Here is a 14320-nt window from a genome sequence, read left to right on the forward strand (position 1 = left end):
TTCCCCCGGAGTCGGTGGGCGCGGGGCCGTCTCTTTCCGTCGCGGCCGGCGCGGAGCGAGCTCGCGGGCCGGGAGCCCGAAGCTAGAGAGCCTCTTGGCGCCCGGCGGCTGCTCGCGGCGGCCCGGCGGCCGTCACCATGGTGAGGGGGCAGTTCGGGGCCCCGGGGAGGCGAGGGGAGGGGAGGGACGGGACGCAGACCGGGACGGCTGCCGGCGCCGCGGTGTGAGGTCCCGGGCTCCGCGGCCGCTCACCTATGCGGAGCGAGCTTCCAGCCAGGCCGCCCGCCACGCGCGCTCTTCCGGCCGCCGCCTGGTCTGCGGAGCGGCGCTGCGCTGGCTTCTCTCCCGGCTTCTGCCCGGGCGGCCACGGCCACGGCGGTCAGGTGGCACCCGGCATTGTTCCGCGCTGGGGCGGCTCGGCCTCGGCAGTTTATTTTTTGCGTTCTTTAAATCCAAGCGGGCTGTGACCACATATTCCGAGTAAAAGTGGCGCCTCAAGTAAAAACAGGCGCTTCAAGGCCACTTGTGAGGACGGCGTGGCGTGTGGCCACACGAGGCTTCCGGTTTCATTCGCTAAAGACGGGAAACAGCCCACATATCCGTGAGCCGGTCAGAGGGTCGGGGGTGACACGTTCCCGCGTGGACCGCTGTCTGGCGGTGGAAAGGGTCTGGGTCCTGACACGGGTGGGAATCTGAGGAGCCGTAAGTGGAGGCGGCCGTCCGAGGAGCCGTAAGTGGAGGCTGTCGTCCGAGGAGCCCTCCGTGGAGGCGTCGGAGGAGCCGTAAGTGAAAGCAGACACCAGAGGCTCCGTGCTGTAGGTGCCGCTTCAGGTCCTTCCCGGAGGGGGAAGGCTAGAGGGATACCTGCAGGTGCGAGGTGGACCACACTGTCCCCAGAGTACGGCGAGGTTTTCTGAGGTGATGGAATGTTCTCTATCCGATTGGCGGTCACAAAGCTGGGTAGTTTGTCGGAGTGTAAGACTGTACGCCTCTTAGCACATCTCATCATATGTGGATTGTACTTTGATAAAGCTGAGAGATTTCTCTGATAAAAACTATGAATAAAAAAAAAAACTATGAATAATGATGATGATGTCTTTGAAAAACCAGATTGCTGGTGTTCCCGAGGGAAAAAGAGACCCTGGAATGAGGCCGTCCTCTGTGGTCCAGCTGATTTTGTACAGATCCCCTCAACGAATGGTGACTTTCCCTGAGATTCTTGCAGACGTAAATCCTCGCGTCTGATACCATCCAGGACCGAATGTACTGGGCGCGTGTCATGGACGTGGGCTTAATAGCACGAGAGTTACTTAAGCTAGGGAACATTGGGGTGACTTAAGGCCTTCTGTACTTTAGATGGTGCTCAGAAAATTCTTTTAGTTTAGTTCTGTCAATTTTTTAAATTAATGTTTCTTTCGTTTTAGCCACAAAATGAATATATTGAGTTACACCGGAAGCGCTATGGCTATCGTTTGGATTACCATGAGAAAAAGAGAAAGAAAGAAGGTCGAGAGGCTCATGAACGTTCAAAAAAAGCAAAAAAGATGATTGGTCTGAAAGCTAAGCTCTACCATAAACAGCGCCATGCTGAGAAAATACAAATGAAAAAGACGTAAGTGCTGAGTTCTTTAACAAGCTAACATGTTTTGAGTAATAGTTTTTAAAACTAATGATCTTGAATATTTTTCCTTCTTGTCAGTATCAAGATGCATGAAAAGAGAAACACCAAACAAAAGAATGATGAAAAGACTCCACAGGGAGCAGTACCTGCATATCTACTGGACAGGGAGGGGCAGTCCCGAGCTAAAGTACTTTCCAATATGATTAAACAAAAGCGAAAAGAGAAAGCGGTAAGAGATAAAAATTGAAGTCTTTTATTTCTTTTTTGTTCAGGAGAATTACTAAAATTTAATACTAGTTACTTTCTTCAGTTTAATTGGAAGCATGATGAAGTCCAGCTACTCTTTCCATTATTTAGACACAAAGTCTTTGTAAAGTTCATTTTGTATTAAATATTCGAGTAATAGGCAGGCAGCCTGGGTGGCTCAGTGGTTTAGCGCCGCCTTCAGCCCAGGGCGTGATCCTGGAGACCCAGGATTGAGTCCCGTGTCGGGTTCCCTGCATGGAGCCTGCTTCTCCCTCTGCCTGTGTCTCTGCCTCTCCCTCTGTCTTTCTTTGTCTCTCTCGTGAATAAATAAGTAAAATCTTTAAAAATAAATAAATATTTGAGTAATAAAACATGCTTTCTCATTAAGAGAACATGTTAGCATTTAACAGGTTTTTAAAGTTATTAAAATAGCAGACATTTTTAGTGTTAAAAAAGTATCTAAAAAGTTAGGCATGAATCTTAAATTCAGTATTTTAACAGCTTCCTATACGTGACACTTCCTAATGCTGTGCTCCTATGGAGAAAGATACAACTGCTTCTATCTGTTGGCCTATGTTGGTAAAATTTGTTAAAAAGTAGAATAGTGGAAAACCCTTTAACTGATTTAACTTAAGTACAAATTTAGCATTTTTGTTTAATACGCTTAGTGTCCGTTTTGTGTATTATGTAATACATTTTGTGTATTATGCTTAGTGTCAGTTTTTTTTTTTTTTAATTTTTATTTATTTATGATAGCCACAGAGAGAGAGAGAGAGGTGCAGAGACACAGGCAGAGGGAGAAGCAGGCTCCATGCACCGGGAGCCCGATGTGGGATTCGATCCCGGGTCTGCAGGATCGCGCCCTGGGCCAAAGGCAGGCGCCAAACCGCTGCACCACCCAGGGATCCCTTAGTGTCAGTTTAAAGTCTGCAGAAATCAGAAAACGGCATAAATACTGTTTATAAACATCTGTAGATAAATTGACAAATCCAGGTAGCAACAGATCCTAATTTGATTTTAAAAATCACACAACCAGATACCTGGGTGGCTCAGTGGTTGAGTGTCTGCCGTGGGCCCAGGGCGTGATCCTGGGGTCCGGGGATCGAGTCCTGCATCAGGCTTCCTGCGAGGAGCCGGCCTCTCTCTCTGTGTGTCATTCATAAGTAAATAAATAATGAATGAATGAATTTTTTTTGATCACACTGCTTATATTTTGGTGTGCGCTATCTAAAGTTAGAATGGTGTAAAATGAGAAATGTTAGAGGTTGTCCACTTAACTCCTCTTCACTTTACAAATAAAAAGAGTGAAGTCCAGTTGGTTGTAAATCATTCTGCATGGTCATATATTAATGGAGTGTGATAGAATTGCTTTTAGAATCTGTATTGCTTCAGTTTTTTCATAGAATTTTCGTTCTGCAGAGGTTCAAAGTATATGGCAATGATTTTGTCTCACTGGTAATGTGATCTAAAAGGCCACTCAAGGTGGATACAGAGATACATTTTTTTTTTAAAACAGAGATACATTAAGAGGTGTTTTGACACTACTAACCATCTAGTGGTAAGCACATACACTGTTTCGAGAAATCACTGCCTTATTACAGGTGGCATTTTTCATCCATAACAAGGCATTGAGATCTTTAGCTTAAGCAGACTATTTTATTTATTTATTTTTTAAGATTTTATTTATTAACAGAGCCAAGGGACAAGTAGAGGGAGCAGCAGGCAGAGGGAAAGGGAGAAGGAGGCTCCCCACTGAGCAGAGACCAAGATGGCCAGTCTTGGTCTCAGGACCCCAGGATCATGACCCGAGCCAAAGGCAGATAGTTGTGTTAACCAACTGAGCCACCTAGGTGCCCCACAAACCATTTAATGTATCCATGATAAGAAGCTTAATTAATTCCAATTAATTTGGGGCTTTTGAAGAGACCGTGCAGACCTCTAGAAAACATTGGAGTCAAAATCTTGATTTAGGAAAAAAGTGAATCCACTATTTTGTACACTAAAACATACTTAATTTTTTGTTCTCATTGCCTTTTACTAATATAAATTTTGACTATGGTCTATTTTTAGGGAAAGTGGGAAGTTCCTTTACCCAAAGTTCGTGCTCAGGGAGAAACAGAAGTATTAAAAGTCATTCGAACAGGAAAGAGAAAAAAGAAAGCATGGAAGAGGATGGTCACTAAAGTCTGCTTTGTTGGAGATGGCTTTACTAGAAAACCACCTAAATACGAAAGATTCATTAGGCCAATGGTAAGTCCCTTGCTAGAGTGGGATGGATTAAATATTTGTTATGTTATATAAAATACAATTTCCTGTGAAAAAAGATTGAAAGACATTTTTAGGTTTTTTTTTTTTTTTTAAGTTACTGATAGGGATGGCTTAAGTTTTCCACTACCGTCAAGAATCTTGTCTTCATCTTTGTAAGACAGGAGATGAAAAATAATTATTACAGACAGTGCTGGTGAATCCTGATTTTTAAATATGTCATATTAGTATCTTCATTTTCCATGTGAGGTCATTGTACTCATTCCACAGGTTATCTATATGCTGATACTTGTTCTGAGAACAGTTAGAAAACGGGTAGGACTGCTTTTTCAAGAAGCAATTCCCATTTAATAAGAAAATTATCTTAATGCTTTTGAAAACATTCAGTATGTAGTCATTGGAAAAAGAATTTAATATAAAAGTGGAACTTTAATTTCTGTAGACAACAGTGATGGTCAAAACCATTCTCCTCCCCTTTCCCAAATGTAACTGAACATTTGGTTGACCATTGAACAGTGGGTGCCCACCCCCTGCAAAGATGTAAAATCCACATAAAACTTTGACTCCCCCAAAACTAAACAGCCTACTGTTGCCTATAGCCTTACTGATAATCTAAATGATCAACTAATATATACTTGTATGTTATGTGTATCATATATTCTTAAAGCAAGAGAAAAGTATTCAAATCATAAGAGAAAATAGATCTGTAGTACTGTATTTATTGAAAACATCTGCATGTGAGTGGATCTGTGCCGTTCAAACCTGTGTTCTAGGTTCAACTATCTACTTTTCCAGAATCCTTTTAAACTGACTGAATTGCTCCCCTCAGTGGATCTCCAACTTGCTTAGAAAAAGTCAGAGGAAGGTTGGCCGTGTTACCTTAGCTTTCACTTTGAATAATTCTTAATGGATTAAAATGTTGGCCAACAGCCTGTTTGTATAATTAAGATTCTGTTGGAACCTGGCCGTGCCCTTCTATTTACATATTGTCTATGGCTGTTTTTCTCCGCAGACTTTGAGTAGTTGCAGGAGACACAGTATGAGTGTTGACTGTCTATTTTCAGCCATCCCTGGATTGTATCATGAACTGCTCTGTGTTGATTTCATACTCATAATCTTCTAAATATAGTTTGGTAACTTTATCAGTTCTGTAGGGAGGAAATATACTAATAAGCTGTTACAGGCTTTCTGTAGCCGGGCAGGTACATCTCATGAATGAGTCCGTTACTAAGAACTTAAGTATCATTACCCTTTATTCTCCCAAACAGGCAAGAATCAGTTAAGAGACTGTAAAGTGTTGTGGCTTCTGAAGTGTTACACTCCACAAGGTCAGATGTAGGTGACTGGGGTGATTCCAGGTGATTAACAGACCTCTCTGGGCTCTCTCCAGTCTCTGACCAGTATTCTCATTAGTGAAAAGCTGACAGTCCACCCTCCTTTTTCATCATGTAAAACAGCTGAGGTCTAGAGAGCCTTGAGGTCAGGATAATTTAATTCCATCCACACACACCACACCGTTCAACCCAGGAACCAGTCATTTCACCTGCCAATCTTTAGCTTATCATTCAAAAAAGGGGGCGGGGGGGGGGGAGCTGTAAGGTTAATATGCTTGAATGAGCTATTTGTATGCTCCACCATAGTGCCTGGCATGCAGCAAGTCCTCAGGAAACATAGGTAACAGGATAAATCTGAGCACGATGCAAGGCAACATGCTGTGGTAAAAACTTAAGGAGTATGTGTTAAGGGTTTTCTCTCACGTATTTATCAGGTTTTTAATGTGTAGAATTTTAAGTATTTAGTTTGATGCCTTAATATTTGACATTGTTCATCCATGGGGGGATTTTTGACTTGGAAGACAATTGGAAAATCAAAAAGGAAGAAGCTCATCGTTGTTAACATTTTAGACTCGTATAATATTTTTGTGTTTGACTTACTAGGGCTTACGTTTCAAAAAGGCCCATGTAACACATCCTGAATTGAAAGCCACCTTTTGCCTGCCAATACTCGGTGTAAAAAAGAATCCCTCATCCCCACTATATACAACTTTGGGTGTTATTACCAAAGGTACTGTCATTGAAGTGAACGTGAGTGAGTTGGGCCTTGTGACACAAGGAGGCAAAGTTATTTGGGGTAAGTAAACTTTTGAATACGGAGCTGCTGCTGTTCAACAATCCTAAGATTAAAATTTTTCAAGTTGATAGAAAGCACACAGCAAATTTTAATGCAGAAGAGCTAGATTAAGTTAAAATAATGTAAATCAGGTTTAAATCTTTAGGAAGAATACTTTTTGTAGACAAAGTAGTGAATGTGATTCTTTTTAACTTAGATTATTGGTTTCAGTTCTATAAAGTGTACTTTATTGTTAGATTTAGGACTGTTTCAAAAGGCATTCATTAGGAGGGAAGCAGATGGAATAAGTTATAACCAAAATACATTGGAAGAAAATACAATATATTAACCATGAGCAGAGGAAGGGAGACCTATATTAAACACATCGCCACACTATTTCAGTAATTAAAAATAGGTGTCATGCAGCAATTTTAATTCTTCCCTTTTCTTAGTTTTCTGCTTTTAGTGTCCAGGTATTTTGAAACTTTAATGTTCTCTGAAATTAAAGAATACCTTCCAGCTTCTTGAATCTTTATGAGTCATTCATACTTCATATTGGCTGACCTCAACTTTAAAATAAGTTTCAAATTAATTTAACCTAATTAAAACTTGTTGCATTTTCTAGTAAGAAAAGTATGTGGAAGGGATCCCTGGGTGGTGCAGCGGTTTGGCGCCTGCCTTTGGCCCAGGGCGCGATCCTGGAGACCCAGGATCAAATCCCACGTCGGGCTCCCGGTGCATGGAGCCTGCTTCTCCCTCTGCCTATGTCTCTGCCCCTCTCTCTCTCTCTCTCTCTCTGACTATCATAAATAAATTAAAAAAAAAAAAAAGTATGTGGAAAAGCAGCAATGCTCAGGTCAATCCAGAGGCTTGTTGATACAATGCACTAACAGAATGGAGCAGACCACCATTTGTAAAAAGTGTAAAAACAGTATATGAAAATTGTTTCCGGAACTGGTTTGATTTTGAGTAAAATCTCATTGATCCTACTATCACTTTTTTCTTTCTTAAAAGTGGTAATAGAAATATTTTGGGCAAAGTTCATTTTTATTAGTATTAATATCCCTCTTTTTCCCATTTTGTTTTTTTCAGGAAAATATGCCCAGGTTACCAACAATCCTGAAAATGATGGATGCATAAATGCAGTCCTGCTGGTTTAACAGCAGTTTCAGACGAGTAATCCCTTATAATTACTGAAGACTACACACCTGTCAGGAAGACCATTATTGTTGTGGTTCTGGATGCTACCAAACAGCCTTACATATCTACAGTCATCAAGACATTTATTCTACTATAAAAAAGTTGAAATAGACATTTATTAAAATAAGTGGTCTTTATTTTTGAGTCTTTTTAGCATTTAGATGTTCATGAATTTGAATAATTTAGAAAAACAATCATAGTTAATATCTTGGCCCAGGGCACCTGGGTGGCTCAGTTAGGCGTCTGCCTTCGGCTGGGGTTGTGATCCCAGGATCCTGGGATGGAGCCTTGCGTCCAGTTCCCTGCTCAGTGAGGAGCCTGCTTCTCCCTCTCTTTCCCCTTGCTTGTGTGTGCGCACGCTCGCTCGCTCTCTCCAATAGATGGATAAAATATTAAAAAAAAAAAAAAAAAAAAAAAACTCTTGGTCCAGATCTGCATTAAGAAGTGGACTCAGCAATGCAGACCTTTTGTTCCTGGAAAACACAGTGTAGTTGAAATCCTCTTTTATCCTCTTATCATGAAGGTCAGTGCACACTTAAAGACTACAAAATGGTCATTTCTGAGACCTTACCTGAAGTCTCTTCCACCTCATTTTTCTTAATGCTACATTTCTTTTTTTTTTTTTTTTTTTATTGGTGTTCAATTTACTAACATACAGAATAACACCCAGTGCCCGTCACCCATTCACTCCCACCCCCCGCCCTTCTCCCCTTCCACCACCCCTAGTTCGTTTCCCAGAGTTAGCAGTCTTTACGTTCTGTCTCCCTTTCTGATATTTCCCACACATTTCTTCTCCCTTCCCTTATTTTCCCTTTCACTATTATTTATATTCCCCAAATGAATGAGAACATATAATGTTTGTCCTTCTCCGACTGACTTACTTCACTCAGCATAATACCCTCCAGTTCCATCCACGTTGAAGCAAATGGTGGGTATTTGTCATTTCTAATAGCTGAGTAATATTCCATTGTATACATAAACCACATCTTCTTTATCCATTCATCTTTCGTTGGACACCGAGGCTCCTTCCACAGTTTGGCTATCGTGGCCATTGCTGCTAGAAACATCGGGGTGCAGGTGTCCCGGCGTTTCATTGCATTTGTATCTTTGGGGTAAATCCCCAACAGTGCAATTGCTGGGTCGTAGGGCAGGTATATTTTTAACTGTTTGAGGAACCTCCACACAGTTTTCCAGAGTGGCTGCACCAGTTCACATTCCCACCAACAGTGTAAGAGGGTTCCCTTTTCTCCGCATCCTCTCCAACATTTGTTGTTTCCTGCCTTGTTAATTTTCCCCATTCTCACTGGTGTGAGGTGCTATCTCATTGTGGTTTTGATTTGTATTTCCCTGATGGCAAGTGATGCAGAGCATTTTCTCATATGCATGTTGGCCATGTCTATGTCTTCCTCTGTGAGATTTCTGTTCATGTCTTTTGCCCATTTCATGATTGGATTGTTTGTTTCTTTGGTGTTGAGTTTAATAAGTTCTTTATAGATCTTGGAAACTAGCCCTTTATCTGATATGTCATTTGCAAATATCTTCTCCCATTCTGTAGGTTGTCTTTGAGTTTTGTTGACTGTATCCTTTGCTGTGCAAAAGCTTCTTATCTTGATGAAGTCCCAATAGTTCATTTTTGCTTTTGTTTCTTTTGCCTTCATGGATGTATCTTGCAAGAAGTTACTATGGCCGAGTTCAAAAAGGGTGTTGCCTGTGTTCTTCTCTAGGATTTTGATGGAATCTTGTCTCACATTTAGATCTTTCATCCATTTTGAGTTTATCTTTGTGTATGGTGAAAGAGAGTGGTCTAGTTTCATTCTTCTGCATGTGGATGTCCAATTTTCCCAGCACCATTTATTGAAGAGACTGTCTTTCTTCCAATGGATAGTCTTTCCTCCTTTATCGAATATTAGTTGCCCATAAAGTTCAGGGTCCACTTCTGGATTCTCTATTCTGTTCCACTGATCTATGTGTCTGTTTTTGTGCCAGTACCACACTGTCTTGACGACCACAGCTTTGTAGTACAACCTGAAATCTGGCATTGTGATGCCCCCAGATATGGTTTTCTTTTTTAAAATTCCCCTGGCTATTCGGGGTCTTTTCTGATTCCACACAAATCTTAAAATAATTTGTTCTAACTCTCTGAAGAAAGTCCATGGTATTTTGATAGGGATTGCATTAAACGTGTATATTGCCCTGGGTAACATTGACATTTTCACAATATTAATTCTGCCAATCCATGAGCATGGAATATTTTTCCATCTCTTTGTGTCTTCCTCAATTTCTTTCAGAAGTGTTCTATAGTTTTGAGGGTATAGATCCTTTACATCTTTGGTGAGGTTTATTCCTAGGTATCTTATGCTTTTGGGTGCAATTGTAAATGGGATTGACTCCTTAATTTCTCTTTCTTCAGTCTCATTGTTAGTGTATAGAAATGCCACTGACTTCTGGGCATTGATTTTGTATCCTGCCACGCTACCGAATTGCTGTATGAGTTCTAGCAATCTTGGGGTGGAGACTTTTGGGTTTTCTATGTAGAGTATCATGTCATCGGCCAAGAGGGAGAGTTTGACTTCTTCTTTGCCAATTTGAATGCCTTTAATGTCTTTTTGTTGTCTGATTGCTGAGGCTAGGACTTCCAGTACTATGTTGAATAGCAGTGGTGAGAGTGGACATCCCTGTCTTGTTCCTGATCTTAGGGGAAAGGCTCCCAGTGCTTCCCCATTGAGAATGATATTTGCTGTGGGCTTTTCATAGATGGCTTTTAAGATGTCGAGGAATGTTCCCTCTATCCCTACACTCTGAAGAGTTTTGATCAGGAATGGATGCTGTATTTTGTCAAATGCTTTCTCTGCATCCAATGAGAGGATCATATGGTTCTTGGTTTTTCTCTTGCTGATATGATGAATCACATTGATTGTTTTACGGGTGTTGAACCAGCCTTGTGTCCCAGGGATAAATCCTACTTGGTCATGGTGAATAATTTTCTTAATGTACTGTTGGATCCTATTGGCCAGTATCTTGTTGAGAATTTTTGCATCCATGTTCATCAGGGATATTGGTCTGTAATTCTCCTTTTTGGCGGGGTCTTTGTCTGGCTTTGGAATTAAGGTGATGCTGGCTTCATAGAACGAATTTGGAAGTACTCCATCTCTTTCTATCTTTCCAAACAGCTTTAGGAGAATAGGTATGATTTCTTCTTTAAACGTTTGATAAAATTCTCCTGGGAAGCCATCTGGCCCTGGACTCTTGTGTCTTGGGAGGTTTTTGATGACTGCTTCAATTTCCTCCCTGGTTATTGGCCTGTTCAGGTTTTCTATTTCTTCCTGTTCCAGTTTTGGTAGTTTGTGGCTTTCCAGGAATGCATCCATTACTTCTAGATTGCCTAATTTATTGGCGTATAGCTGTTCATAATATGTTTTTAAAATCGTTTGTATTTCCTTGGTGTTGGTAGTGATCTCTCCTTTCTCATTCATGATTTTATTAATTTGAGTCTTCTCTCTCTTCTTTTAATAAGGCTGGCTAATGGTTTATCTATCTTATTAATTCTTTCAAAGAACCAACTCCTGGTTCTGTTGATCTGTTCCACAGTTCTTCTGGTCTCGATTTCGTTGAGTTCTGCTCGAATCTTTATTAACTCCCTTCTTCTCTTGGGTGTAGAATCTATTTGCTGTTTTTTCTCTAGCTCCTTTATGTGTAAGGTTAGCTTTTGTATTTGAGTTCTTTCCAGTTTTTGAATGGATGCTTGTATTGCGATGTATTTCCCCCTTAGGACTGCTTTTGCTGCATCCCAAAGATTTTGAACGGTTGTATCTTCATTCTCATTAGTTTCCATGAATCTTTTTAATTCTTCCTTAATTTCCTGGTTGACCCTTTTATCTTTTAGCAGGATGGTCCTTAACCTCCATGTGTTTGAGGTCCTTCCAAACTTCTTGTTGTGATTTAGTTCTAATTTCAAGGCATTATGGTCCGAGAATATGCAGGGGACAATCCCAATCTTTTGGTATCGGTTCAGACCCGATTTGTGACCCAATATGTGGTCTATTCTGGAGAGAGTTCCATGTGCGCTTGAGAAGAATGTGTATTCAGTTGACTTTGGATGTAAAGTTCTGTAGATATCTGTGAAATCCATCTGGTCCAGTGTATCATTTAAAGCTCTCATTTCTTTGGAGATGTTTTGCTTAGAAGACCTATCGAGTATAGAAAGAGCTAGATTGAAGTCACCAAGTATAAGTGTATTATTATCTAAGTATTTCTTCACTTTGGTTAATAATTGATTTATATATTTGGCAGCTCCCACATTCGGAGCATATATATTGAGGATTGTTAAGTCCTCTTGTTGAATAGATCCTTTAAGTATGATATAGTGTCCCTCTTCATCTCTCACTACAGTCTTTGGGGTAAATTTTAGTTTATCTGATATAAGGATGGCTACCCCTGCTTTCTTTTGAGGACCATTCGAATGGTAAATGGTTCTCCAACCTTTTATTTTCAGGCTGTAGGTGTCCTTCTGTCTAAAATTAGTCTCTTGTAGACAGCAAATAGATGGGTCCTGCTTTTTTATCCAGTCTGAAACCCTGCACCTTTTGATGGGGTCATTAAGCCCGTTCACATTCAGAGTTACTATTGAGAGATATGAGTTTAGTGTCATCATGATATCTATTCAGTCTTTGTTTTTGTGGACTGTTCCACTGAACTTCTTCTTAATGGGGAATTTTAAGAGGCCCCCTTAAAATTTCTTGCAGAGCTGGTTTGGAGGTCACATATTCTTTTAGTTGCTGCCTGTCTTGGAAGCTCTTTATCTCTCCTTCCATTTTGAATGAGAGCCTTGCTGGATAAAGTATTCTTGGTTGCATGTTCTTCTCATTTAGGACCCTGAATATATCCTGCCAGCCCTTTCTGGCCTGCCAGGTCTCTGTGGAGAGGTCTGCTGTTACCCTAATACTCCTCCCCATAAAAGTCAGGGATTTCTTGTCTCTTGCTGCTTTAAGGATCTTCTCTTTATCTTTGGAATTTGCAAGCTTCACAATTAAATGTCGAGGTGTTGAACGGTTTTTATTGATTTTAGGGGGGGATCTCTCTATTTCCTGGATCTGAATGCCTGTTTCCCTTCTCAGATTAGGAAAGTTTTCAGCTAGAATTTGTTCAAATACATATTCTGGCCCTCTGTCCCTTTCGGCGCCCTCGGGAACCCCAATTAAACGTAGGTTTTTCTTCCTCAGGCTGTCGTTTATTTCCCTTAATCTATCTTCATGGTCTTTTGTTTGTCTCTTTTTTCCTCAGTTTCCCTCTTTGCTATCAACTTGTCTTCTAGGTCACTCACTCGTTCTTCCACCTCGTTAACCCTCGTCGTTAGGACTTCTAGTTTGGATTGCATCTCATTCAATTGATTTTTAATTTCTGCCTGATTAGCTCTAAATTCTGCAGTCATGAAGTCTCTTGAGTCCTTTATACTTTTTTCTAGAGCCACCAGTAGCTGTATAATAGTGCTTCTGAATTGGCTTTCTGACACTGAATTGTAATCCAGATTTTGTAACTCTGTGGGAGAGAGGACTGTTTCTGATTCTTTCTTTTGAGGTGAGGTTTTCCTTCTAGTCATTTTGCTCAGTGCAGAGTGGCCAAAAGCAAGATGTATTGGGAAAAAGAGAAAAAGAGAGGAGAGAAAGAAGGAAAGAAAAGAGAAAGAGAAAAAAAAAAGGGAAGAAAAAGAAAAAAAAAAAAACAAAAAAAAAAAAAAAAGAAAAAGAGAAAGAAAAAGAAAGGAGGAAAAAAAGGGGGTGGGGGAAGGAAACAAATCAAAAAGCAAAACAAAACAAAAACAAAAACAAACAAAGAACCACCGGGGAGTATCTTCTGATTCTGTGTACTTTAAGTCCCTTGGCTTCTCCTGGAAGTTGTCCGTCTAGCTGGTGTTCTGGGGAGGGGCCTTTTGTGCTGATTTTCAGGTGTTAGCATTGGGGGAGCTGCTGTGCCCCTGCCTGGTGCAGGGCTCGGTGGGGGTTGTTTACCCCGTGAGGCCGCAGGAGGAACAGCCCCAGTGGCGGGGCAGCTCTGGAAATCTGGATTCAGTTCCGGCAGGAACTACAGAGCTCTCCGTCTGCAGGGCCTGGAGGCTCTGGGCGGGGCCGCTGATCTGCTCAGCTCGGGGCAGGAGCGTCCTTGCTGTCCTGGGCCCTCCCGGCCTCTGCCTGTCCCGGGGGAGGCCGGATCCTGGGCTGTGTCCCGGCGCCCTGTGCTCCGGGGCCTGCGCTGTTGGATTCGCGCTCCCGGGCCGCGCAGCCCCCTCCGCGGAGCTGCCGCCCAAGCCCCTCCGAGCTGCTCCTGGAACCGCGCAGCCCCCTCCGCACGGAGCCTCTTCCTCTGCCCGAGCCCCTCCGAGCTGCTCCCGGGGCCGCGCAGCCCCCTCCGCGGAGCCGCCGCCCGAGCCCCTTCAGTTGCTCCGGGTCCCGCCGGGTCCCGCCGTGCGCGCTGCAGCCCTTAGGGAGCTTGGCGCACTCTCCTGGGCGCGCAGTTGCTGTTACTGTCCCCGGGAGCCCGAGGGCATCCCCGCCCTCCTGGGTCCTGCTCCACCTCCCTGCGAGCCCCTCTCCGCCCGGGAAGGTCGGTGCAGCTCCTGCGTCTCCGGGACGGGGCTCTCCTGTCCTGGGGACACTCGCCCCGGCCTCAGCCCGGCTCCTCGCGGGGCCCCTCCCCCTTGGAGGCCTTTGTTCCTTTATTTCTTTTTCCCCGTCTTCCTACCTTGATAGAAGCGCGAACTCTTCTCACTGTAGCATTCCAGCTGGTCTCTCTTTAAATCTCAGGCCGAATTCATAGATTTTCAGGATAATTTGAAGGTTTTCTAGGTAGTTTGGTGGAGACAGGTGATTTGGAGACCCTACTCTT

The 14320-nt window shown here is 42.5% G+C and overlaps 1 protein-coding gene across 1 annotated transcript; it reads left to right on the forward strand.

Annotated features, from left to right (window-relative positions):
• The first annotated feature begins 1 nt into the window (after nt 1).
• NSA2 (NSA2 ribosome biogenesis factor) lies at nt 2–7578 on the forward strand. Its single transcript, XM_025448024.3, has 6 exons — nt 2–140; nt 1425–1612; nt 1700–1850; nt 3938–4117; nt 6070–6262; nt 7334–7578. Exons 1-6 carry the CDS (start codon nt 138–140, stop codon nt 7399–7401), a joined length of 783 nt encoding a protein of 260 aa, XP_025303809.1. The 5' UTR covers nt 2–137; the 3' UTR covers nt 7402–7578.
• Nucleotides 7579–14320: the final 6742 nt, after the last annotated feature.

Source organism: Canis lupus, chromosome 2 (genome assembly GCF_003254725.2).
Source record: "Canis lupus dingo isolate Sandy chromosome 2, ASM325472v2, whole genome shotgun sequence".
Lineage (NCBI taxonomy): Eukaryota > Metazoa > Chordata > Mammalia > Carnivora > Canidae > Canis > Canis lupus.

Excerpts from the sequence above, each read along its gene's own strand:
- NSA2 (XM_025448024.3), top strand. Across the intron at positions 1,851-3,937 it reads AAAAGCGAAAAGAGAAAGCG|GGAAAGTGGGAAGTTCCTTT; the intron begins GTAAGAGATAAA and ends GTCTATTTTTAG. Across the intron at positions 4,118-6,069 it reads AAAGATTCATTAGGCCAATG|GGCTTACGTTTCAAAAAGGC; the intron begins GTAAGTCCCTTG and ends TTGACTTACTAG.